Genomic DNA, 25,565 nt, shown 5'->3' on the forward strand with positions numbered 1-25,565 from the left:
GTAGAATTTAAAAATGGAATGGGTTTACCCGTTTAGCTGACCCATTCATTCAATAACAATTGAATTTTGTGTGTGATGGTGTTGGCGTGTCTGATGTCTGTTTTAGTAAGTATACACTTTCAGACATTTTACCTACAGGCACAGAGTTAATGGTAGGCATACAACAAAGAGTGAATTATAATTAGCAAATAAAGAAAATGTATGTACACAAATGTATTAAAAGTAAAAGGGAATATGAAATATAATTAAACGGGACGTAAGTCTACGGAAATACAAATTCGAGCTAGGATTGAATCATCACTAGATGATATAGGCAAGTGACATGAGTGTCATTAGAACTGTTGTTTATCTTTGATCCTATGCTGGTTGGTGCTGTTTGGAGACTAGTGTGGCTAGTTGCTTCGACTCGATGACTAGAGGAGTGGATCCTGGCCGGTGGCAGTTTATCTGTGGTGGACCGGCTATAAGTTGGCATTCTTGGGCCCGAGTTGAATAATAAGATGGTGGGCACCCATCCTTAGATTGAACTTGACAAAAACAATGTAATCATTATGTTTTTATAGTTACATAAAAAAACAACAACAACAAGGTACTCGCTCTTTTGACATATTATTTTATACGGTAGTTGTCATGCCGAAAAGTCTAAAAAAAATAACTACCTCTTTATCTGGTGACTACATCCTCCAGTCTGCTTCAAATAATGCACCTAAACGCTCAGTCATGCAGTAACAAAGCTCTTGAGCTTGCAGACACCATGACTGATGATAGCTACGACATCGCTTTCCTTAGTGAGACGTGGTTTAAAGAATTCAGTGATGAGTCAAAAACCATTGAACTAACGCCACCAGGATTTTAAAGAGTCTACCTCGAAAGACAGGCAACGGAGGGGGTTTAACAATACTGTACAGAGATAGTCTAGCCAAGTCAGTAACAATAAGACCTGACAGCTCAATGTACACCACCTTTGAGATGTGCGATTTTCGCCTCTCCCTCTTGTCACTCGTACAGTCTCAGTTAGGCCATCTGCACCCTGGATGACGGAAGACATAAAGAATGCCAAACTTATTCGCCGACGTGCCGAACGTACATTTCAAAAGACAGGTCTGACGATACATCGACAAATATACATCCTAGAAAACAAACAAGGTTAACGGTATGCTTAGAGACGCAACATCTAGTCATATTCGACACAAAATCGAAACTTCTGACTCATCAGAGGAGCTATTTAGGATCACCGCTGAAATGTTAGGGGGAGCTTATAACGAACGTTTGCCGTCATCTCTCCCAGTATCTGAACTCCCTGATTTCTACAATAGATTCTTCATTGGCAAGATTGAGCAGATCAGAAATGACATGCCATCCCTCTCATCACAGCTTGACCACTCTCCAATCTTTTAACATTCTTCTTTTTGCGAATATGTCAAAAGTACTATTTTAAAGATGCCAAATAAGTCATGTGACCTTGATCCCATTCCAACCTCCTTGCTCCTTGAATGTTTAGATGAGCTTGTACCCACAATTACTAACATTGTGAACTCTTCACTGACTTCAGGCATTGTACCACAGCAATTTAAGCATGCACTTGTCAGGCCCTTATTAAAGAAATCCAGTCTTGACACGGAATGTCTAAAAAACTTTCGTCCGGTGTCAAATCTTCCCTTCCTGTCAAAGCTTCTGGAGCGCATCATGTTAGCACAAATTCTTTCTCATCTTGAACAGTACTGTCTCTTGGAAGAATTTCAATCTGCATATAGGAAGTGCCGTAGCACAGAGACAGTAGTGGTCAGGGTACTAAACGACTTACTTCACAATTACAACATAGGCCACATATCAATTCTTTCCATGCTGGACTTGTCCGCAGCCTTTGATACGCTAGACCATGAAATTATGATGGCCAGATTCTATGCCACTTTTGGTTTAACAGGAATCGTCCTAAAGTGGCTTGGATCCTACCTGACGGAACGCACCCAAAGTGTCGTTGTTAGCGGGACAGAATCAACAAGCTTACTCTTGAAGTACGGAGTAGCCCAAGAATCAGTTCTATGCCCAGTACTTTTCACTATGTATACATATCCACTCAGCGGTGTCATACGCCAACCGGCATCCTATACCATTTCTTTGCCGATGACTCACAGTTATACGATTCCTCAGTACCCTCAGAGGTGTCGCATCTGGCAGAGAAAATCAGTGGTACCGTTGCAAGGGTGAGCGATTGGATGGTTGAAAATAAACTCAAGATGAACGAAGACAAGACAGAAATATTTCAGATTGGCACTAGGAACAATGTCTCAAAAGTTGAAAGCACATATTCTATTTTTATTACGAACTGCCAGGTTCCTTATGTCCATGTAGTGCGGAATCTTGGAGTTTTCTTCAACTCAACACTATCTTTCGACCCACATATAAGTCAGCTCTGCAAGGGTCTTTATCTGCAGCTGCGAAGATTAGGCCAGATCCGACCATATTAAACAACGGAGTCACAAAAACGCTAGCTGTAGCATTCATACTCTCCCGCCTTGACTACTGCAACGCCGTGCTATCAGGTATACCCGATGACAAAATCGCCAAGCTGCAACGTATTCAGAACAATGCCTTACGAATAGTCCTTAGAAAAACAAGACGAGATTCTGCTACTACGCTCTTGCGCACGCTCCATTGGCTTCCCGTGAAAGCGAGAATCGATTACAAGGTCGTCACACTTTGCCATCAGTGTATTTATAACAATGAGATGCCCTTGTACCTTAGCGAACTGATTACTCCATATGTCCCCCAGAGAGCCCTGCGCTCAATGGACTCAACGCTTTTAGTAGTGCCACGTTTCTCCCTCAAAAGCTATGGTCTGCTGGCTTTTTAAGTGCACGGACCAAAGGTTTGGAACTCACTCCTCATTAATCTCACACAGATAACATGCTACACCACTTTGAAGAAGAACATTAAGACCTATCTGTTTAAAATTTTTTCAGATTAATTGTCATTTTAGCTGTCGTGTTTGTGTTTGTAGTGTTATTAAAGCGCCTTGAGCTTACATTTTGTTTGTTAACAGCGCTTTATAAATATAATAATTATTATTATTATTATTATCACTGAACTAGAATCTTTTATACATTATCCATAGATTTAGTTTTCTAGTCTAGATTACTTTCTTTCAACATTATAATGTCTGAATCTGGATCATCGAACTAGAACTTCATATACTTAAGACTAAGATTAAGACTGCTTTATTCATCCTTTATTGATCCTTATGGAAATTTGTTGTGATTACAAGGACTCGTTTCTCATCAGGGGCGGACTGGCTATATGGGCATTTGGGTAAATGCCCGGTGGGCCGGTACCCAAATGGGCCGGTAGGACCACCGAAATGGCCTGATCGAATCCACTATGGCACATTTCAAATTGTTAAAGGTTTTATAATATTCTTGTTATATTATTATTTTTATTTGTATAACAGGCCCTCTGAGCGTCGTGTTTAAAAAAAGTCTTTCACAGACATTGCAGTGTAATACTATTTTAATCGAACAAATTTTCCGAAAATAAAATGCAGAATGTAGACAGTGCTAATAGTAGGCTTCATCTTTTTAGGGCCTACATAATTGCTGATTTGAAAAGACGCTATATTGCTTATTAAGATATAGAGTTCAGTGTATGCATGCATATTGATACATTATCAAACGTAACAATGATTTTTAAGGACCGATACACCTAGACATGGATGCCCTTCACATGATAGAGAATTTGTGGGCCGAATTTTATAGAAATGCCCGGGCCGATTTTGACACCCAGTCCGCCCCTGTTTCTCATATACAGACAACACAACAGAAACATAGACATAAATAGAACAGACACAAACAATTCATTCAGCGACTACACAATCTACACAAGGTAGATTTATACATTCAGCAACCATGACATTTTTGAAGGCTGAGACTGCGTCGGTGTAAATCAGTGATTCCCAAAGTGGTCTATATAGACCCCCAGGGGTCTACGAAAGTAAAAAACTAAATTGGGGGTCCATGAGATGCCCACGGGGGTCTACGATAATAGATTTCATTTAAGCACATTTAATGTTCACATTCCACTAATGTAATTATTGCATACACTAATATATGATTTGTACTTTCGTTAATCCTTTAAATATTTATCCTGCTATTCAAATGAAAAATTGTTGTAATCAATTTCAATACTTATTTAAATAGCTTAATTTTGTCTACATCTACATGTAACTAATATTTAGAACAAAAAAAAAAAAAAGAAAAGAACTGTAGACAGTACAGCATTAATAATTTAAAATTGGGATTCATTCCATCCTTGTCGAACAAGCCTAAGTGACTTTTTTATGACGATTTGAACCAGGTTCGCTGGAAGATCATCTGAGACAATGCTACCCTGACAAAAATAAAGATTTTAAAAACTTTCGAACACTCAAAGTTCAAAATAGACCCGCAAAATCATAGTTCGACATCATATAGAGAAGATGATGTTCTTACAAGATTTCTTTTCTTATAGCAAAATACGGAAAACAGCAAAGGTCAAACATTGATTCTATCAGCCGTTTTGCACAAACCTACATCTGTTATTATTAAAAGAATTTCTTTAAGCAACAATACAGGTCAAGGTCGCTTCGGTAGCATGAGTTATAAAATTAAAAGCTTCTTATGCAAATCTTTGCAAAATACATAAATACAGTTTGGTCTGACAAGGTGTAGCGCTGTGTGCTACAAACTTTCTAATGGTCACCATCTCATCTCATCTATGCCTGTAGTCCCTTCTGGGCATAGGTTACCAACCAGCTTCCTCCAGGCATCTCGATTCTGGGCGAATCTCTCCAACTGTCGCCACGTCTTGTCCATCTGCTCCCAGATCGCGGAGACCTGGAGAACCACCATCACCACCATGAAAAAATCCTGCTATTCATCAATACCTGCCTGAGGAAGATTCTTATGATCTGCTGGCCAGACAAGATCTGGAATGAGGAACTGTGGCAAAGAAAAGCCCACTGAAGTAGATATCCTTCAGAGACGCTGGAGATGGATAGTTCACAGCCTTCGCAAGCCTGCATCCAACATAACAAGGCAAGCCCTAACCTGGAACCCCAAAGGAAAGAGAAAGAGGGGACGGCCCAGAAATACATGGCGCTAATGGTCACCATCTCCTTATATTTCCTTGGGGACCTTTCCCATGTTTGGGTATAGTAGCAAGGCAGCAGAGGTTTGAATTCAGTTTTCCTTCTGCTAGGTGGGTAGCAAGCCAAGGCTAATGAGCCCTTCCTGCTCGAAGTTTACTGGTTTAGGCTCCAGTTACTCGCCTTTGACCCATCTCCTGTGAATGAAAACAGTTCAGCAGATTCAACATTTGAGCCACACGTGAAAAATCAAGAAATACACGAGAAACTGCTCTATGCGAAACCTTTTACAATGATACTTAAGGCATATTAATTAATTAATTTATTAATATTTAATGTTGGAAAGACTACTTCATAGAACGACAAATTGGTATATTAAACATAATATCCTAAGTTGTGTAGTTTTAAATTACTTTTTTACTCCTCAACTCACTACAGTTAGAAATTGTTTAAAAAATGTTAATGAATTTGCAAAAATTTGCAAGTTGAGCAGGGGGTCTACCGAAAACCAGAAAACATGGCAAGGGGTCTACGAGACAAAAAAGTTTGGGAACCACTGGTGTAAATGAATGTTCCATTTGATCTATTATTCATTAGATATTAAGACCTAAATAATCACTCTTACAAAACTGTCAACATCTTCATGAATGAGGAATTGTCTTTTTAAGAACTTGTTTTCTTATGTTCGTTCTTATAATTTCTCTTATCAGGTTGCAAAGTCTTTGTGGGTAGAAAAAGGTGAGAGGTGGTTGGATATGGATCTCGAAAACGGTTCTTAACATTTCCCTAGAAATGTAACAGCTTATATATATCTTTGTATCTTATGCATAGGGTTGTAGATTATTATTGTAGACCTTTAAGACACTTACTGCAAGGAATAGCATCGTTTTAACGACTGACTCGACTGAGGCCCATTCTGTATTAAAGTTTGTTGTTCTATTGTCAACTTGAGTAAACTTAGTTGCTATGCATTGATCCTGTTGTTTATTCATGCAATCTTCCCAGCAGCTAAGGAATCAATTCCTACAGGAGCGAGTAAAGATTATATCCCCAACTGGTCTGATCACCTACAACAACTCCACAATGCCACTATTGAAGCCAAAAACACAGTAGAAAATAACCCTTGTATAGAAAATAACATAAATCTATAAGCAGCTAACGCAGTTTTCAGGAAAAATTTCCTTTCCGCCATGAGGAAAAGTTGGCATGAAAAAACAGAACAACTAAACGTAGATAGAGATGGCCACAAACTCTGGCGTATAGCTAAATGTCTCAACCAGGAAGAAAACAGAACAACTCCTATAGTTATAGAAATGGACAACAAACCCCTGAAAGGCCAAGAAGCAGCAAATGAATTCATTAAGTTTTTCCAAAGCGTAGGACAAATACAAATTAATGAAAGTAGAAATAAAGATGTAAACTCAGAAATCCAAGATAGAATTAAAGAAAACAATCCAGCTTACTCCTTGGGAATGACCACTAATCTTAAAATGAAGGAACTAGATGAATCCCTAAAAGTCCTCAAACCAAAACAAGCCCCGGGCCCAGACAAAATATCAAATGACATGCTTCTTCCCTTGGGTCCTCAAGCCAAAAGAAAACTGCTACAATTATTCAATGCTAGCTGGAAATCTGGCAGAATTCCAAACATCTGGAAAAAAAAAAGCCATTATGATCCCTATACTAAAGCACGACAAACCAAGAAATAAACTGGATAGCTACCGTCCCATCAGCCTCACTAGCTGTACTTGCAAACTGATGGAAAGTGTGATAAATAGAAGGCTGACATGGATCCTTGAGTCAAATAACCTACTCACTGAAGCCCAGGCTGGCTTTAGAAAAGGTAGATCAACAGAAGATCAAATCGCCTTCATCAAACAAGAAATAGAAGACGGCTTTCAAGAAAAGACACCAACACGATTGTGTGGGTTGACTTAGAAAAAGCATTTGACAAAGTCTGGGAACAAGGTCTCTTACTCAAGCTAATCTAGCATCACATATCCCACAGAATGTACAACTGGATAAAGGAATATCTAAATAATAGAAAAGCCTTAGCTTGCATGCAAGAACAAAGAAGCCACACAGTGGGTATAAAAAATGGCGTCACCCAACGACAACACATGTACCGGAAGCTCAAAATTGGAACCAGTGAAATCTGCCCATGTGGAGTATCACCAGAGAATGCCGGCCACTTTCTTCAAAACTGCTCTCTTTACCAAGAGGCCAGTACAAAACACTGGCCCCAAAACACACCCAAAAGAAAACTATATGGAGAGCTCCCTGATTTGGAAACCACTGCGCAAGTCATCTTATATATTGGTCTAGTCGTCTGAACACTCCAACATAAATTGAGAACGAGAAAGAAGAATAAGAAGCCATGTTTCTTTGTAACGTGATGCATGTTGTACTAATCGGAACCAGTAATACACTATACAAGATACCCAAGCATCTAGGATTATCAAGGTACTGTAGAAGAAAAAGTAAAAGAGAGAGACAGAAGATAGAAAGAATAAAGAGAATAAGATGGAGATTCCATTTAATCATAAAAGTTACTAGAATTTACGTTCTAAATTAATGTTAAAGGGTAAGCATTCATATACGGCTCGTTGTATTGGAAGTGCATACAATAATTAAACTTAAGAGGGAAGATTCTGGCTAAATAAAAAAAATTACATAATCTAATAAGAAATATAAGGGAGTAGTCTGTGCGTAAGTGTGAATATTTAGAAAGAGTGCAATATCTAGGCAGATATAAAATATAATTATTAACAGCATATTATTCCAATGATGCAAATAACGCATATCATATTTGTTTAGGGGAAATTTATTCATTTCGCCGGTAGATTTTCTCCTTTGGTATTTGAAGGGCTTGTTGTTAATTAAAGGTCTTAATTTGTTATTTTCTCAAGCAGTATCAGAAGGAATATAAAATTGACTACATTTTAACTTTCTAATGTAAACTTCGCATGTTTTGTTTGAGTAAATTTTTTGTACATTTAGAGACCTGCAAAAATAGTGAGAAATCAGAACAATCACTTCAAAAATGACATTTGCATGTAAATTGTAATAAATAAATATTAAGTCTAAAAGCTTGTCTTTTGGTTAAATAAACTTTATTAGGTATTTCAAAATGTCTGTTGATAATGTTTTGGTATTATCAGCCAGTATATTTGAATATCCTGAAAAAGAAAAAAGATATTTTTTTTTTATAAAGTGTGGAAACAAAAACATATAGAAGAGTATTAATAATAAATGCATTCACTCTGCTTCAATTTTTGGGAAGGGAATTAATGGGTAACTAATTATTTACAGCTTAAGAACAATACGCTATAATGTAAACATCTGATTATGAATCTAAAAATAAAAAGTTAAATGTGATTGTAATAGCGTCTCCCACTTTGTTTTTGAATTTAGAGGAACGTATTAAACAATTTCACCATAACACATAATTACGAATTATATTCAGTGAATTGTTTTTAGTTTATTACTTCCAACTCATTTTACTAAGACAGACATATATAGAGACACTGAAGAACTTGTAAAAATTAATTACGTTTACTCTCTAGAAGAGTGAAAAAATGAATTTGCTTGTGATCCATGAGATGTAAACGGGGGTCTATGGTAGTGGATATCATTTAAGCAAGTCGATACATTAATTTCTTTGTCCGTTTTCGGAATCAACTCACACATATAATTTGTACCTTTTGTTAATCCTTCGAATTTTAACTTAGTTATACGAATGTATTTTGAAAAATGTTTACATGTTAACAGTATATTTAAATATTTTAATTGTGTCTACGAAAAACTGATATTAAACATGGTGTATCAAAACAGAAATGTTGATAGCACCGTGTTGATTATTTCAAATTTGGCTTTATTCCTTTCTTCATTGCCTTTGAGCCTTTATTCAACTAAGTTTTAAGTAATGACCCCATATAACTATTTAAACTGGAGAATTATTTGACACGATGACACCATGATAAAATAAATAATAACGATTTGTAATACTTTCAGAGACTCAAACATAAAGTTCAGGTTAGACCCACAGTAGACAAAATGTTAGTTTCAACATCACAAAGAAAAAAACATGAGCATCTTACAGTATCTCTACTTATAGCAAAATATGGAAAACCAAACTATGTATGCGGATTATTTTGACGGGGATTTCTGCTCTTCTGGCTTATAAAAGATTATATAACTACATGCCACTTATCACATATAATGGAATATCACCAGAAAAGTTCTAATTGTTTTTCCATCGTCAGGTTTCAATTGTTTAAAAAAAAATGATTATTAAAAACAAGTAGAATTTCACATTATATAATTTTTTTTTTTTAAATAGCACTAAAGTTCTTTTATGTTGAGATTTTTGGTACGATTAACGCTGTTAATTTTTTAATATACATAAGAAATACATACATACTAATAAAAAGAGCACAATGTAAGCAAGTTTTCATCCTGTACATGGATATTGCAAGGGAGGACAGACTTGTCCCAAACGCTTCTCAACTTCATTGCTTTGAGTCTGCAAATAAAAAAGTCAATTCGAAATATATATCGATTTAAAGAAACAACTCGAAAATAAAATGAACTGAAAGTAACGAATAGTGTTCTATTGAAAACTTTGACTGCAAGAGTTTACAGCTGAGTACAAGAGTACAACAAACCATAATCAAACCTCGGTAATATGTATCGGATTGCTCTTTTGTTTTTTATCTTTAATTATATGCGTTGTTTTTTTAATGAAAATAAAATGGCTTTAATTATAAATTGATTTTATTGAATTTGAAACAGTTTTAACCTATTTTACCTATCTAATGGAACTCCAATGCGACAAAATGTTAACTTTCACATTTATTGCATTTGATTTTCAAATAAGAATACAAAATTAAGGCAACAAAGACAGTTTGTTTGGAAACATAAACTCAAAATCGCTCAGGAAGGTAAAAAGGCCGGTTTTAATATTTACAGAAAGACTATCAGAAACTATGAACTAAAAACTATCAACAACTATAACTCTTATCTCCGTCGATACAAAAAGAAGAGACATGTTGCAGATACTGTTGTATTGTTAGTTCAATTAAAGACTTGATACACACATGATACAGAGATTTATTAATGAAATTACTATTAATGTAATTACTATTACATTGCTTATAGCTACATGTATTCATTGAAAAGATAGTTATGAGAATATAGTTAAATTTGAACAAGACAAATGTCCTCTAGCTCAGTGCGAATTATTTTTATTAAAACAAATGGAGTTTTCAGGGATAAACACACATTTTTAAAGGGGTAGAGTTATTAAAACCTAACGCTTTTATTTTATTAAATAATCTAACATATTTGATTTTAATTGAAAGGAAAATGAACGGTTACAAAAGTATAATAAATAAAATAAATTTATTTACAATTATTGTTTTCTAATTTTAAACTTAGCTCGGAAAAGGGATGTACATATATGTTTACTCTTCAATAAATCAATATATTGAAAGATTTAACCTTTTAATTAAATATTCAATCCATAAATATTGAAAAATTACAAAACTAAACACATTTTATTACTTCAAAGTTCATAAAAGATGAATAAATGCATTGAGAAATTGTATTATTTACATTTTTCTGGTCCAGGGAAATAAAGTTAAAATAGGAACAACTAAAACGATGCTGTATTTAAAACAACATGTTTGTTCTTCATCCAAGAACAATCAGGATAATATATTATTATTTTTTTTTATTATGATAATTATTATTATTATATTAAAAATATTTAATTATTTTTTTAATTTTTAGGTCAATTATTTACGTTTTAAGTATATGATGTATGTTGTAAAAGGTAACAGACTATTGTTAGTTCATTGCTTGAAAAGAATTCTTAATATTGAAAACAACTTCTCTTTATTATCATTTTAGCTGCATACTTTTTTGTTTGGTACTTAATAAAAATGTATTCTCTAGGCCTTAGTTTGTTTTTTTTTCCACCTACGTTTTAATTCATAATTGTACGAATCATTTCAACTAGAAGTTTCGAGTTCCAAAAATATACAAATGAAAAATAAGATGCAAGATAAAATAATTAAAAACAAATTAATTTAAAAATTTGATTTCCTTCAATGAGATCTTACTAGTTCCAAGTCTGCAGCATTATTTTCATTCCATGCTCTGGTGTCTTCAGCTTGAACTTCCCCATAGGCAGCACAAGACACCAACAAAATGGTTAGAAGAATGATTGCCTTCATTGTTAGACCTTAGAAGCTGAAAGAAAAGTATTTATATATAATAATATATATAAATTTATAGAATTTTACAAGTCATAAAGTATTAAGTAATCTCAGAGTACTAACGTGAAAACCTTACGTTGGCAGAATTAATTGTCTCTCAGTGATTCAAACATTGCATTTGATGCTATATATACATAGATCTAAAAGGAACTGAACAATTTTGATTTATTAACACTGACATCTTTAAACAATCTATCATTTAATTTGCATATTATGACGTAATTGAGATACTCTTTCTTTTATATTATCTATTTAAAGATTGCTACCCTTATTGAATTAGCTTATCAATAATATAAAGAATAAAGTTAGGCGTATGCAGTGGCATAGCATCCATGTGGCGCGAAGGGGTTCAATGAACCCGGTTCGACGATCATTAGGGGCTCACGGCCTGTAGTATAGCAGTAGTGGTGCGAAGGGGTTCATTGCGCTTGGGCCCAGGACACAAGACCAGTAGGGGCCCACATAAGAATTTGGGGATGAAAACAACGTGAAAAAAAAACAACACTTTTGTTAAAACTGATTTAAAAACATAGATTATAGAAAGATCCTTGATGTTCTAAATATTTACAGCCAGAGTTTGGATTGTTTTAATGCTAGGATCAGGTTTATTGTCATGGTGACTAGCGTTTGTGGTGATAATTGTTGCCAGATCGTTCAATTTTTTGTTCACTGTATGTTCGTAAAATCATTGATAGTAGCTTATTACAGGAAGGGGGGGGGAGAGAGATTTTACCAATACAAGATATTCTTTAACCCACGGGTTCCTTGATACGTCACTGGACTTATGTATGACTTGTACGTATGTATGTATGACTTGTATGTATGTATGTATGACTTGTATGTATGTATATATGTATGTTTATATGTATGTATGTTAGTATGTCCCGAATAGAAATTAAATCCGTTTCATCAATCTTGATAAAACTTGGCATAAATGTTCCGTGGGTACTAGCTGGAACAGTAACGTATGTAAAGTAGCCCTAAAACAAACTTAAGACTCACAAAAATAGATCCCAACTCTATGAAAGTATTACTATTTCATAGATCTATGTCATGTTTACATGAGACAAGATCGAAAAAATCTGGATCTAATTATAAGAACTACAGTTTGCTAAGATAGATTTTTTTTTTACTTTGACACACGAATATACAAAATATAGTCCATTGATTTCATTATTTATTAAAATAAACCTTCAAATTTGTGTTTAAAAATCATTTTTACATAAATTCGTTCCTTATATCTGAGAATTCAGACTTTCTGACGTACTTTATAATCCCATTCATCCCGCCCTCTTTCATTAGACAAGACCGAAAGGTTACGCATGCAGAGAACTTAAAATCTCGTGAACCCTAGATCTACTAGTTTGTTTGTTTTTTTTACTTTAACACATCAACGTACAAAATATAGTCTATTCAATGCATTATTTCATAAAATTAACATTCAAAGTTGTGTTTCAAAAATATTTTTACATAAATTGGTTTGCTATAACTGCGAAATGTGACTTTAGCCACGTTGACATACATTGTAATAGTTCCATTCATGTGTTGCGTACATCTAACATTTGCTGCGTAAACACACTATGATAAGACGGGCAAGATGATGCCCTATATAAGAGGTTTGAAATATACTTAAATACAATCTTCTATATATATAATTCACTTCTTCGCTCATCAGTTTGGAAGAGCTAGAAGTAAGGGAAAGATCACTCTCTTTTTTCTGCGGATAATAACCCACGAAAAAACAAGAAGGGGGGGGGGGGGAGAAAAGTGGGTATTCACACGTAGCTACGGATGGCTTCACGCTGAACTGTCAAACCCTGCCCGCTCCCATCCCCCCTTCGTCCTGCGGGAGGCGTGGACTAAGAAGAAAACTATCTTCAACTTTGAAGAAACATCCGAAACATGGTAAACATTTTACAAACACTAAATAGCAGCGCCGGACTTAACCATTGTGAACAAGAGGTCATGGAAAGAGAACAAGTAATCTACTATGTATATTCACCCGTCACTAAATAGCACTAGTGCCGGACTTAAGCATTATGGGGCCCTATGCGAAACGGATTTCGCGTTGCCAAGTTTGGGTAGGGAAGCGGACAATAAGTGAAATTTAAGAGTTTGTATTAGACAATAAATTTGTCTATGTATTTTATTCATTCTTAACTACGTACAGAACTACTTTACGAGCCTTGCGTGTAGCAAAGTCATACAGTATATCCTAATAATTCTGTTTCCTACATAGATCACGCTCAATAGCATGAATTACCAAATGTTTCAATATATCTTTGAGAATTGTTGACCTCAAGTAATTCTTTTACGAGAAGCTTCTTTCAACAGATTACACAATCACGCTTATGCATAATGCCGTTTTTATTTATCACGCGTTGGATTGGTGTTTTCCATATTGAGTGACACCCCAAAATGACAACTTTTGTCTATTTCCGTATATTTTAAGGAATTTTTTTTATATTTTGCAATTTCGGGAGATTTCTGGGAGCTACTGGTAAATCGTCATGAGGGCACGGGAAATCTGTTTTAAGTTATAAAATGATTTAATTTAAGAATTTATACACCTTGAATTAGCGGGGGCCCTATGAAAGTGCAGGTCCTATGAAAGTGAGGGGCCCACTGCGGTCGCATAGGTTATAGTGGCCTAAGGCCGGCCCCGCTAAATAGCGGCGTATGCTACGCCGCCGGTCGACTAGTAATTAATTATCTTATTGAACCCTTCTGAACGACTTGAATTCTAACTTCATATTAACCAATGACTTAAATTCTGCCAAGACACTGGTTTTCCTGGCTAGCTTAGGCAACCCCTTCCATGCTCTAATAGCACTAGGGAAGAAGGAGTATTTGTACAAATTTGTCCTAGCATATGGAACGAGGAATGTGCCTTTATCTTTGTGTCTTTCTGAGTATTTTATTATATAAATACAGAGCTTTAATTTTCTTTTTTATTGTGTCTCTGTCCCTGTAGCATGAGGTAGCTCTGATGTACGACTCTGTTTACTTGCTGGCTAATGCGCTGGAACGCTACGCCACGTCGGCCATCTTGCGACCGTTGAACTCCAGTTGTTCTGTGCCAACTCCCTGGCAGTCTGGGCCAAGTTTATATTCTTTTCTCAACCAGGTAAGATTTAAGGCATGGCGGGACATAGTTCTAGCACATGCTGAAAGCTGACATGTATATCTGAAGTGCTTGTACAATACATCCAATGGTTGTACGAGAATTCTGTGGCAAGCAAAAACCACGTGTCCTAAAAGGACGCTCTGTAAACGTTTCATTTCAAAGGACCAGAAACTCTAGAGCCAAACTCTTTAACCTCTCTGACACCTTGAATTAATTGATGCTGAAATGGAGCTTCCTAAAAGTGTTCTGTTCTGTTACAAGTGTGTATAGTAAATTTTGTCATTAACCCACCCCTCCTTATAATAAATCTCCAAAAGTCTCACCTATAATTATTTCACGTATTTTGTGATGTTTCAGAAAAAAGTGAAATAAAAATGTGGTCTAGAGAATATAAGCAAAGTATTTCACTTAATAACGTAATTAGTGTGTTGATTAGCCAAAACATTTATGGGAAAACCACTCACTATAGTTATAGTACTATAAGTCAAGAGAAGAATAGAGATCGGGCTATTGTGTCCTGTGAATTGTACTTCGACATCCGTTAATGTCATCACAAACTCTTTATTATATTACATGTGCCTTAGTTGCCAACAACGACCAATTTCTGATTTGAAGACCATAGTCTGAGAAGGACCTTCTTAACAATGCAATCTAAGCAAAGAACAACTTTGATGGTTAACTGATGTGTTGTTTGTTCTTTTTTTATTCTGTTTGTCTGAAAGATGTTTACAAACTTAAGCTATAACGTAGTTCATTCTGTCTCCTAGGTAGCTATGAAGGGACTTACGGGTGATATTATTTTAAAGACGGGTACACGAATTGATTTCAAACTTGACATCATGCAGCTAACACCGCGAGGACTCATAAAGGTAACAGACAACAGCTCAGGGATTTCAAAACACGTTTAAACATTTTGTTCAATGAATTCTTTTATTATTTAAAACAATAACCACTTCAAAGATGAAACAAAATAATAATAATATAAAACTGTATTTCAGGGGGGTGAGTGGCGTGTGTCCTCGGGTATCAACATTAGTTACCATGACAACATTAATTCCGGGAATCCCTTCGGCAACAAAACGCTGGTCGTTACGTCACTGAAGGTAAGTCAATCATATTTTCTTATGTTTTTCGCCATATAGGTTAATATATTCCACACAGTTGTTATGTTTTCCATATTGACTTGAATGATTTAACATAAATGCGTCATACATTAACAATGCTGGTACTTATCATTTTATTCGATAGCTCGATAGAATTTTTTTTAATTTCAGGAATGTATTTGTTTGTTTGTTTTTTTAATCTTTTATTTACAAGTGGATACACATCTCTATAAACTTTAAACTGAATTGGCTAACATACCATCACTGTGGATTTACAAATGAATTTATGTCTGTAGATCTTTATATTTTCATTGCTTCAGATCATAAACTACTTAATAACTTACAGTCTCTCTATAAATTTGTCTATCAATTTTTTAATCTTACTTTTTGTTTCGTTTTTTTCTAGCCATTCTTCCGTATCACATCTCTATTGGTATGATATTTTACAAAAATCTTTGTCATTTTATGAGAAGCACGCGCATTTCTTGTCACATCGAGGCTACACTGTACATCTTTATTTAGATTTCTTTGTTCAATGGGCTACAACCAAAACATAGACTTTGACATTTTAATCTGTCCCGATATCTTTTAGGCGTGTATGTGTGCGTGTGTTGTCCCTTCAAACACTTTTGTATATTTCATTTTCCAGTTGTCTTCACATTTCATTTTTTACCACATCTTCGTGCTACACTAATTACATTTGTATTCTAAGATTATGCTACACACATTTGTCATTTAAAATTAAGTGCTAAACTGATATGATTTGTCATCTAAGACTACTTGCTTCACTGATTTCCTTTGTCGTCTAAGACTTAGTGCTACACTGGTTTCAATTGGTATCTAAGACTAAGTGCTACACTGATTACATTAGACAATTTAGATTTATATGACATTGCGTCTCTAATTCATATACGTTTACTTCATCGTGTAGATTTAATCCTTGTTGTACCCTCTGTGCAATACGTGTATATACTTTTAGATCTTTTTACACTTAAGCCTTATTATACACATGTAATGTTTCATGCTACACATTTATACACTATTTATAATACACATCACTTTTATAGTGCACTCGTTACTAAATTTATTTTAACATCTTTGATTGCGTTTATTACACATACTCGTATGCATGATTAATCACAGCGATTTTATATCAATCCAAAGATATATATATATATATATATATATATATATATATATATATATATGTATGTATATGTATATATATATACATGTATATATATATATGTATGTATACATGTACATATATATATGTATGTAGACATGTATATATATATATGTATGTATACATGTATATATATATGTATATATATGTATATATGTATATATATATATATTGCAAATGTCATGATATCATGATATTACACTATATTGCCATCGTAAGATAGCAATTTACACATTTTTAACTTCTTAATCTTTAACGATTGTACGATTACTTCAACATGAACATGGTCAACAGCTCACTTACCTTTCGTTGGAAAGTATGAGCCTTTTTGTTTCTATTTAAAACAGAGTGAAATTGATTGAAAATTCAAGTGTCTACGTATTATTTTATTTTAGTTATTATCATTTAGTTGAAGTATAACAATGACAATATCATTCATATTAATAAAAGATAAACTTTAAAAAAAAATGAAATTTCTATTTATAATATAAATTTAGTTACTTATGACTCATGATGAGATATATAACAAATTGGCTGGATATTATCTCTATACGGTACATAGATATAGTCTCTATTCAATATATTCATTTCTTGTGACTGAGGTACCCTTTAATTTAAACGTTGCCACATTTCGACTACAGTCCTATTCTGAAAGCCATACTATTTGGGTGGAACCTGGACATGTTTACAAAAGCTTTAAAAATCTCGATATTCTATGATTCATTAAAACTTGATCTCTCCATAGTAAAAAGCCTCTACAAAATATGTGTGATTGAAAGTGTGTGTGTGTATGTGTGTCTATAACAACGAGCTCGTATCACAATGGCTGTGTCACTAATGAAGTCCATCGCGTGATGTAACTACAAGGAATTCCATCATTGTCCAGTTAGTGTCCAGCCTTCACTTGAACTAGTTCTTGTGTACTTGTCCAAGCAAAACAAAACCTTTGGCTTGTTAGTGACTTTTTAAATCACTTCTACAGACATTGCCCTGGGTTTTGTCAAGTGTACCTTGAACAGAGTATGAACAAATTAAAACTGAACTTTAAGCATTCGGACATCACAATGTCTGTAAAGTGTGCAGTCAAATTTTATTTGAAATTTGACTTTAATGTTTCGACGAGTGTTTCCCAAACTTTTTACTTAACAAATCAATTAGCACATTCTGAGGATTTAGCGGTAAACTTTGATTTTTAGCGGCCCCCGAAAAGGGAATAGATGCTATTAGTTTTGTGTGGTCTGTCTGTCCATCCGCCCGTCCGTCCGTCTGTCCGTCCCATATAGATCTCGTAAACTAGAAAAGATATTGAAAGTAGCGCTATATAAAAGCTATAATAATAATAATCATGATATTTTAGACCTTTCAAAGTTCTGATGTAACGGCTACATTTTTCTTTTATGAAATCGAAATATTTAATCTTTAAAATCAACTATGCGAACAGTTTTTTCATAAAAATACACCATTTTTAAAATATTCAATACTCAATGATTGTGAAACACGGGAGGCCATTTAGTAAGGGAGATAACTATTAACAATAAGTTAATAAACATTTAAGCAAACGGTTTAAGATTTTTTTCCGAAAAACGTTTTGTTACAAATGTATGGTTCAGTTCAATAAGTTCTGTCGCCCTAATTACTACATTGACAAAAAAAAATGTTAACGTTGTTTTAAAAAGAGAAAAAAAATCTATTTAAGATGCGTATAAGTGGAACATATTTTAAAACAACAATTATTAAGTAGTTTTTCATATTATCGCGTGAACTGCACTATAGTACATCATTGTCCAACACTTAAATAAAGGAAGTTCTTTTTTTTTACGGAAATGTTGTGTTTTTTTTGTTTCTTGAGGCTTTGAGAAATATATATATAACCTCTTGACCAATCTTGATAAAACTAGGCAGGAATGTTCCTTGGGTACTAACTTAGACCGTAGTGTATGTATTGTAGCCCTAAAACAAACTTAAGACCCTCAAAAAAAAATAAAGTTGTCCGACTCTGTTACAGCTATAGTATTTTATGGATCTAGGCCATGTCTACAATGTTGACATGAGAAAAGATCGAAAGGATTTAGACCTAGATCTAATTTTAAGAAATACACTTTGCGCAGATAGTTTTTTACTTTGACACATGAAAAGACAAAAGAAGATCCATTGATTTCATTATATAATAAAATTAACCTTTAATTGTGTGTTTCAAAAGCATTTGTTTACATAAATTAGTTCCTTATATCTGTGACTACAGATTTCCTGACGAACATTCTTTCATTAGCATCTTTAGTAAAATCACTAAATTTAGAAAGCCTTCAGGACAGAAGGCTCAAAAGTAAAGTAGCAATCATACATAAAACACTGAACCATAATCTTCAAATACAAAAACAAAATTTAATAAAATACTCTGAAAGACACAAAGATAAAGGCACATTCCTCGTCCCATATGCTAGGACAAATTTGTACAAATACTCCTTCTTCCCTAGTGCTATTAGAGCATGGAATGGGTTGCCTGAGCTAGCCAGGAAAACCAGTGACTCGGCAGAATTTAAGTCATTGGTTAATATGCATGACTAAATGCATGACGCGTAGGACGTAATCATCTTCTTTTTTGAAGTAACGTCTGTATTATATAAGATTAGACAATACCGTAATGAATCGCGTACTAAATATTAATTCGTTTAATTGTTTACTTTATAATCCCATCCCTAGATCTAAAACTCTAATTCAACTCTAAGATGATAAAACTTCTCTTCGCACAGATAGTTTTATACTTTAACACATAAACATATTAATTAAAGTCCATTCATTTCAGATTTTGATCAAATAAACATTCGAATTTGATTTTCTAAAGCTACATACAATTACGAAAGCTGCGAAGCCGAGTTGAGATAGGACTAGATCTATATTCATTCATGAATCACGTACTAAAAATTATTTCGTTTAATTGTTCATTTTATAATCCAATTCATTTAACAAAGCTATCGCTCTTTTTCGTTTTTAATAGATAAGAATGTATCGACTTCAGGTAAACCCATTTCGCAAAACTAATTTTATTTTCGTAGCGAAAGAGAAATAACGTGAAAGGATCATTAGCTACTTTTAACATACATCTAAATCCAATCCACTAGATTATTCAAAAGCATTTTTTTACATAAATTAGTTCCTGATATCTGTGACTACAGATTTCCTGGCGAACATTCTTTCATTAGACATTACCAAATGGTTACACATTAACACATCTCTCCACTGAGTCTATTCCTAGGCCTAGGTCTAAAACTCTTATAGAACTCTAAGATGATAAAACTTCTTTTCGCAAAGATAGTTTTATGCTTTAACACATAAACATACTAATTATTGTCCATTCATTTCATATTTTAATCAAATTAACATTCAAATTTGTTTTTCTAAAGCATTTTTAATACATTCGTTCGCTGTTCGCTAAAGCTGCGTAGCCGTGTTGAGATAGGCCTATATTCATTCATGAAAAAAAAGTTCACGCATGCTCAGCACAGAATGAACTCTATAAAAGCCAATTTTTAACTCTAGATTAGTGTAGATTTAGATCTATGTTTACCTCAAGATCTACTTTATACTTTATACACATGAACATACAAAATTTAGTTTATTCATCTCAAACTTTAATCAAATACATGTAGGCCTACAAGCAAATGTTTTAATTTTAAAAAAAAATGGATTTAAGCCTATTAGCTATTTTGATTTGATAGCTTCGTTCACACTATTTTTACATTGACACATTCGCTTTACTTATTACATTATTATTTCGTTTAATTGTTTACAAAACACTCTCAGTGACTATATCGACAGTAATGCGCAAATAAAGACCCGCGGGTCGCGGGTAACATATGTCTAGTATATATATATGAGATTAAAAAGTCAGTGCTTCTCAACCTTCGACAAGATAAAAAACAAACAAAAAAAAACCTTAATCATATGTTGGTGGGCCTTCTCTTAACAGCTAGGGGTCTGGGGGAGTGATTTCTTTACGTTTCGTTGCCGAGTGGGGGGAGGGAGGGCTACCCTCCCTCCCCCCTTTAGCCCTCCCTCCCCCCTTGATCCGCTGGTGTTCACATCTAACTTTACCTTCCCTCTCACCTTTCCTTTGGTCTGCTGGACCGTTGGGGCACCACACAACATCTGTCAACCTTCTTTCTCCATTCTTCTCTGTCATTTGCCTTTGATAGAATTTCATTCTGATATTCTTTCTGAAAATATTGAAACCTGCCTTTTTCCCTGCCTGGGTGAACCACTTCGGGGGCCGATTTTGAGTTTGTGTGGAAACACAAACTGTCTTCACGTGGTGGCATACTAGTTAATTATTGCAAATCTCGTGGAACACTTATTCAGGTCTAGAGGAACACTGGGGTTCCGCGGAACACAGTTTGGAAAACACTGGTTATGGTTTAGTCAATGAGAGTTGTGTGCATCATAGTGGAATTGAATAATGTGACAGTAACTCGACAGTAAACACTGGTTAAACCGAGTTGCAACAGTTTGACCTGTCTCGCTTGGTATCTTTTTTTTTTTTTCGGAAAGCGTTGTGAAGTACAGCTCAAATTCAATAAACTAGAACTTGTGTGGATATGCACTGCACTAGCCCCATCCTAGTTAGTACATAGTGCATCTTTTTAAAGACGTTATATATATATATATATATATATACAGTGCCGACAGCTTTTTCAGTGTGGGGAAAATGTTTACTTCTTGTGTATTTTAACGTTGATTACTAATTTATTAGTAGTTAAAAGTTAGACAATGCATCACTGAGTACCGGCACCTATTTTGTTTTACAAAAAAGCACTATATGTGTATATATATATATATATGTGTGTGTGTGTGTGTGTTTGTGTGTGCGTGTGTGTGTGTCATTGTATGTATTCGAGTGTGTGCGTGCGCGTGCTTATGAACTTCGTGTATATCGGTTTATGGGACGGTTGTAACCAGTTGATTTTCAAATCGATTCTTCAGTTATTTTGTTTTCATGTTCCTAAAGTAGTTCTCCCCCCCCCCCTTTTTTTTTTCGTATTGATATCTTTGTTTTCAATGTGTCCAATAATATTCTAGTAATATCTAAACAAATAATGACCCTTTTAAAGAAAGTAAATGAAATTTTAGAATAAATAAATTGAATAATTTAATTTATTTCATTAACAACCCATCTCCCATTACCTGTCCATATGACTTGTATGTTAAGTCTTAGAACAAACAAGCTAGATTTTTAAGATTCTTTTTCTTGAAATTGTTAAAAACTTTCCAATTTGAAGTACCACTCAGAGAAATACTATTTGATATTTGACGAGACTGTCTCTCATTATGTAAGTGGAGGTTTTCTCTGGAAGCTCTTTTAGAAACCGGATGTTACACTTTTAAGACGTACATATTAGCTCTACTCTTGCCACTGACCTTAGTACACCATAAACCTTACAACTGTTAAGGCTACATTGTCCTGCTCAAAATAGCCGACCGTTGTCCAGACAGGATGAGAATAGATTTACTGCTGCACTGAAGATAAATTGATGCATACATGTAATGGAAATTCGGAGACTATGAGCAGGGTAGAGCCTAATAGAAACCGACAGCTATAGATCTTCGGGCTTCCTAATGGAACAATTTCATTCCCTCTGTTCTGGTCTGTAGAGGAAGACAGAAGAAAGACAGAGACAGAGGAGAGTGAGATGGAAATACAGGAGACAAATGTCTCTTCTAGAAACAAGAACAGTGTCTCATTTATTAGTCGGCCTTCACCTTCTTTTCTTAGTCTGTTTATATTTGTTTTATTGTTTATATTAATTTTATGTGAATTATTTACATACTTCATTTGTAATACACTATCTTAGTGAAGGAATTTAAAAAAATTGGCGCGAGTTCCGAGTCAAGTGTTGCCATATTTGTACTTTGTTTCTAATTTTTGAGGCATATAAAGTGTTGGTCTGAACGGAGCGTACTGTTCAAATACTTTGAAGCAAGTGTTGGTCTGAACTGAACGTACTGTTCAAATACTTTGAAGCAAGTGTGTGGTTAGTATCATTCATGGAGGCAGGAGTGGATAAGAAGGGGAACAACAGGCTACACAAACTGCTGTATAAACTTTGGATGCAAAAAAACAACAACAATCTCCTTTGACAGAAGTAGACGTCAGACCACTGGCATAAAGAGTAATGTCTGCTCTGGATGTGGCCAAATATGTACATTACATCTAGGACTGCGTAGCCACGTGAAGAACTGCACTCCTCCTTCGGACTCAAAGACAAGCCTTTTTATTATTAATCTATTCTAGCTATATATTTATCTTATGATCTGTAAAGACCGAAGCGAGGATTATTAGGAGCCAGACACCGAGATCTAGACACCAACAGAAACTACTTGACCAAATGGGCACTCACTTACTAAGACGTTACGATATTTTTGGATAAAAAAAAAACTTGTCCTCAGCAATAACTAGAAGGTCAAAACGAGGAAAGTGAAATCAGGTCTGACCTTCTGTAAAATTGCTTTATACCTTTATGTAAGACCTAGAGCGAAAATCAGTGGACACCAGTTAGGAAAAAGATGTTCCCAGTGCTGATGACCGATCTCTGGGGATACAACTTTGGTATAGTGTACGCATAATTATATTCTATACCAGAAACTGGATTTATAGAACTATAATTAAAAGCGTTGATCATTTTGTCTACATTGGATCCTAATGTATTAAATCATGTACCACTAACGAGTAACAGTTGTTTTAAGAAATGTAAAGAAACATACAAACAGTAGTAAGTGTTATATTGTACCTTATACATTAAAACAATCTACTAAAGTAAACGTCATTGAATAACTAATTGTTTTCTGTTCCTAAAGTGAGGCGAATAAGTTTATTGAACAATACTGACCTATGTAATTAAATGTGCTCTACTTGGTCATTAAACATTTAATAAAAATGATTTTAGTATTTGCGTACTAGAGCACACACTCACACAAACACACGCACACACACTTACGCACAGAAACTAAAAATAACTACAGTTAAGAGGCTAGTTTCGATTTAAAAGATACAAAACATTCATGCTTCTAATCCATTACATCGGATTCAAAAAAAATATTTCTTAAACAACCATTAAAAGGTAAAATAGAAATGCACTAATGTTGTTATATTTTAAAATACAACGCAGACTCAGAAAGAGGCTACCAGACGGGTGTTTGTATGAAAAGGAGTCTATCTAACGTGACGGTACTCATCAAAGTGGTATCGATCTAGTTCACTAACAACCGGACGCAGTTGGTGCATACTGATGTAAAGTCTAAGAAAAAACAAACAAGAAACTAGATACCTCCCAGTCTAAACAAGATTCTTGTAGGCTATAGTGAAATTTTTTTTTCTAAATTTAAGCAAGGGCTACAATCCATGGGGAGATAAAATGTTACAATCAGACTTGTCTTTCTTGGACACGCATTGTTTCCTGGGCTTGTTAGATTAATTTGAATGGAAGAACATCGGGGGCAGCCACTTCCGGTATGTGAACCAGCTCAAACTTCCGGTTTAATTAACACTTCTTGAACGTTGGTCAAGCGTTTCTTTCTAAACCTTCCTTCTGGCCAGCAATTTTTTTTCCTGCATGTAACCTTAAGCTTCTAACTTATTGATTATTTCATGGAAAACAAAAAAATTAGATTAAAAAAAACTTTTCTGTATTATCCGCTAAAGTTTGAAGATTTATTTTTACAAATTAAAATAATTAGTGGACAAACTGTACCAAATAGAGGGTTTGGAGTTTGACGAAAGCTTGATATTGTAATTATAATGAATATTTGGAAGTACCTGGATCCATAGAGTACTAATTCGATTGGCCTGAAAAGTTATTTAGGCTAGAAAACATCTATGTTAATCAAATTATAAAATAAACATTCATTCATCTTTAAAATCCAGTAACAGATAAACACTCACTGACCTTTAGCCTCGTGTAATAGCATAGGATTTACTAACCATTGATCTCCTATAACAGCAACACTTTCCCTGACTTTCAACCTCAAGTAACAGATAACCTTTAACCTCGACTGATCTTGGGCCCTAATGGGTAAATATAATAAAAATACTGTAATTAAAATGTTGAAAAACATATAGTAATATAGACTAATGTATAATACATTGTGTGTGTATAAAGTGTACATAGTAGTACGGAGATATTGATAAGTGTGACAATGGTCTGCCGGAGATACTTCATTAGATGAGAGCTTGTCTTTACCAGTTCAACTCATTCAATTCTCAAGTAAAAACATGAAACATTAAATCCACACTATATGTCAAGCAATAGTAATTTGTAAAAGTAGTACTATTGGAGCATGTAATGTGTTGCCTGAGTCAGCCAGGAAAACCAATAATTAACATGTATGACTAGATTAACCTAGGAACACGCATATGATTTAATCATCTTCTTTTTTTAAGTAACGTCTCTATTTTGTATGATCAGATAAGAGAATTAAAATCCAAATATAATGATAGATTGACAAAAGTAGATTTAATATGAACCTTCAAACTTATGCATTGAAAAGGTGAATTAGTTAACCCTGAAACAAGCTCGTCTCCTCTATATATAAGTTTTCAAACCAAAAGTTCTCGTAAAGAAAATGACATACAAACTGTTTGATAAGCTCCTTTGGCATGCTTTCTCTGCTGTATAGAATTTTAAATGTTCACTCTGCCACTGTGTAAATCAACTTTCTGTTTACACTTCTCTTGAGAGCCTCACTTTATACCACGTAA

The 25,565-nt window shown here is 34.4% G+C and overlaps 1 protein-coding gene and 1 long non-coding RNA gene across 4 annotated transcripts in view; one reads left to right on the forward strand and one right to left on the reverse strand.

Moving 5' to 3' along the window:
* LOC106079962 (glutamate receptor ionotropic, kainate 2-like) overlaps positions 1 to 25,565 on the forward strand; it is a 312,000-nt gene that overhangs the window by 256,405 nt on the left and 30,030 nt on the right. Inside the window, exons 8-10 of the mRNA XM_056032977.1 lie at positions 14,375 to 14,527; positions 15,295 to 15,396; positions 15,526 to 15,630. Of these exons, the coding sequence (XP_055888952.1) occupies positions 14,375 to 14,527; positions 15,295 to 15,396; positions 15,526 to 15,630 (360 nt within the window). The remainder of the gene's footprint in view (positions 1 to 14,374; positions 14,528 to 15,294; positions 15,397 to 15,525; positions 15,631 to 25,565) is intronic.
* LOC129926807 (uncharacterized) lies at positions 8,211 to 11,552 on the reverse strand. Of its 3 annotated transcripts, none has more exons than XR_008778547.1 (4): positions 11,477 to 11,552; positions 11,245 to 11,374; positions 9,543 to 9,644; positions 8,211 to 8,298 (listed from the first exon to the last, which is right to left on the reverse strand). It is a non-coding gene; the product is annotated as an uncharacterized LOC129926807 (long non-coding RNA). The 3 variants fall into 3 exon arrangements; XR_008778549.1 differs by having other exon boundaries at positions 9,539 to 9,644; XR_008778548.1 differs by having other exon boundaries at positions 11,464 to 11,545.

Source organism: Biomphalaria glabrata, chromosome 6 (genome assembly GCF_947242115.1).
Source record: "Biomphalaria glabrata chromosome 6, xgBioGlab47.1, whole genome shotgun sequence".
Classification (NCBI taxonomy): domain Eukaryota; kingdom Metazoa; phylum Mollusca; class Gastropoda; family Planorbidae; genus Biomphalaria; species Biomphalaria glabrata.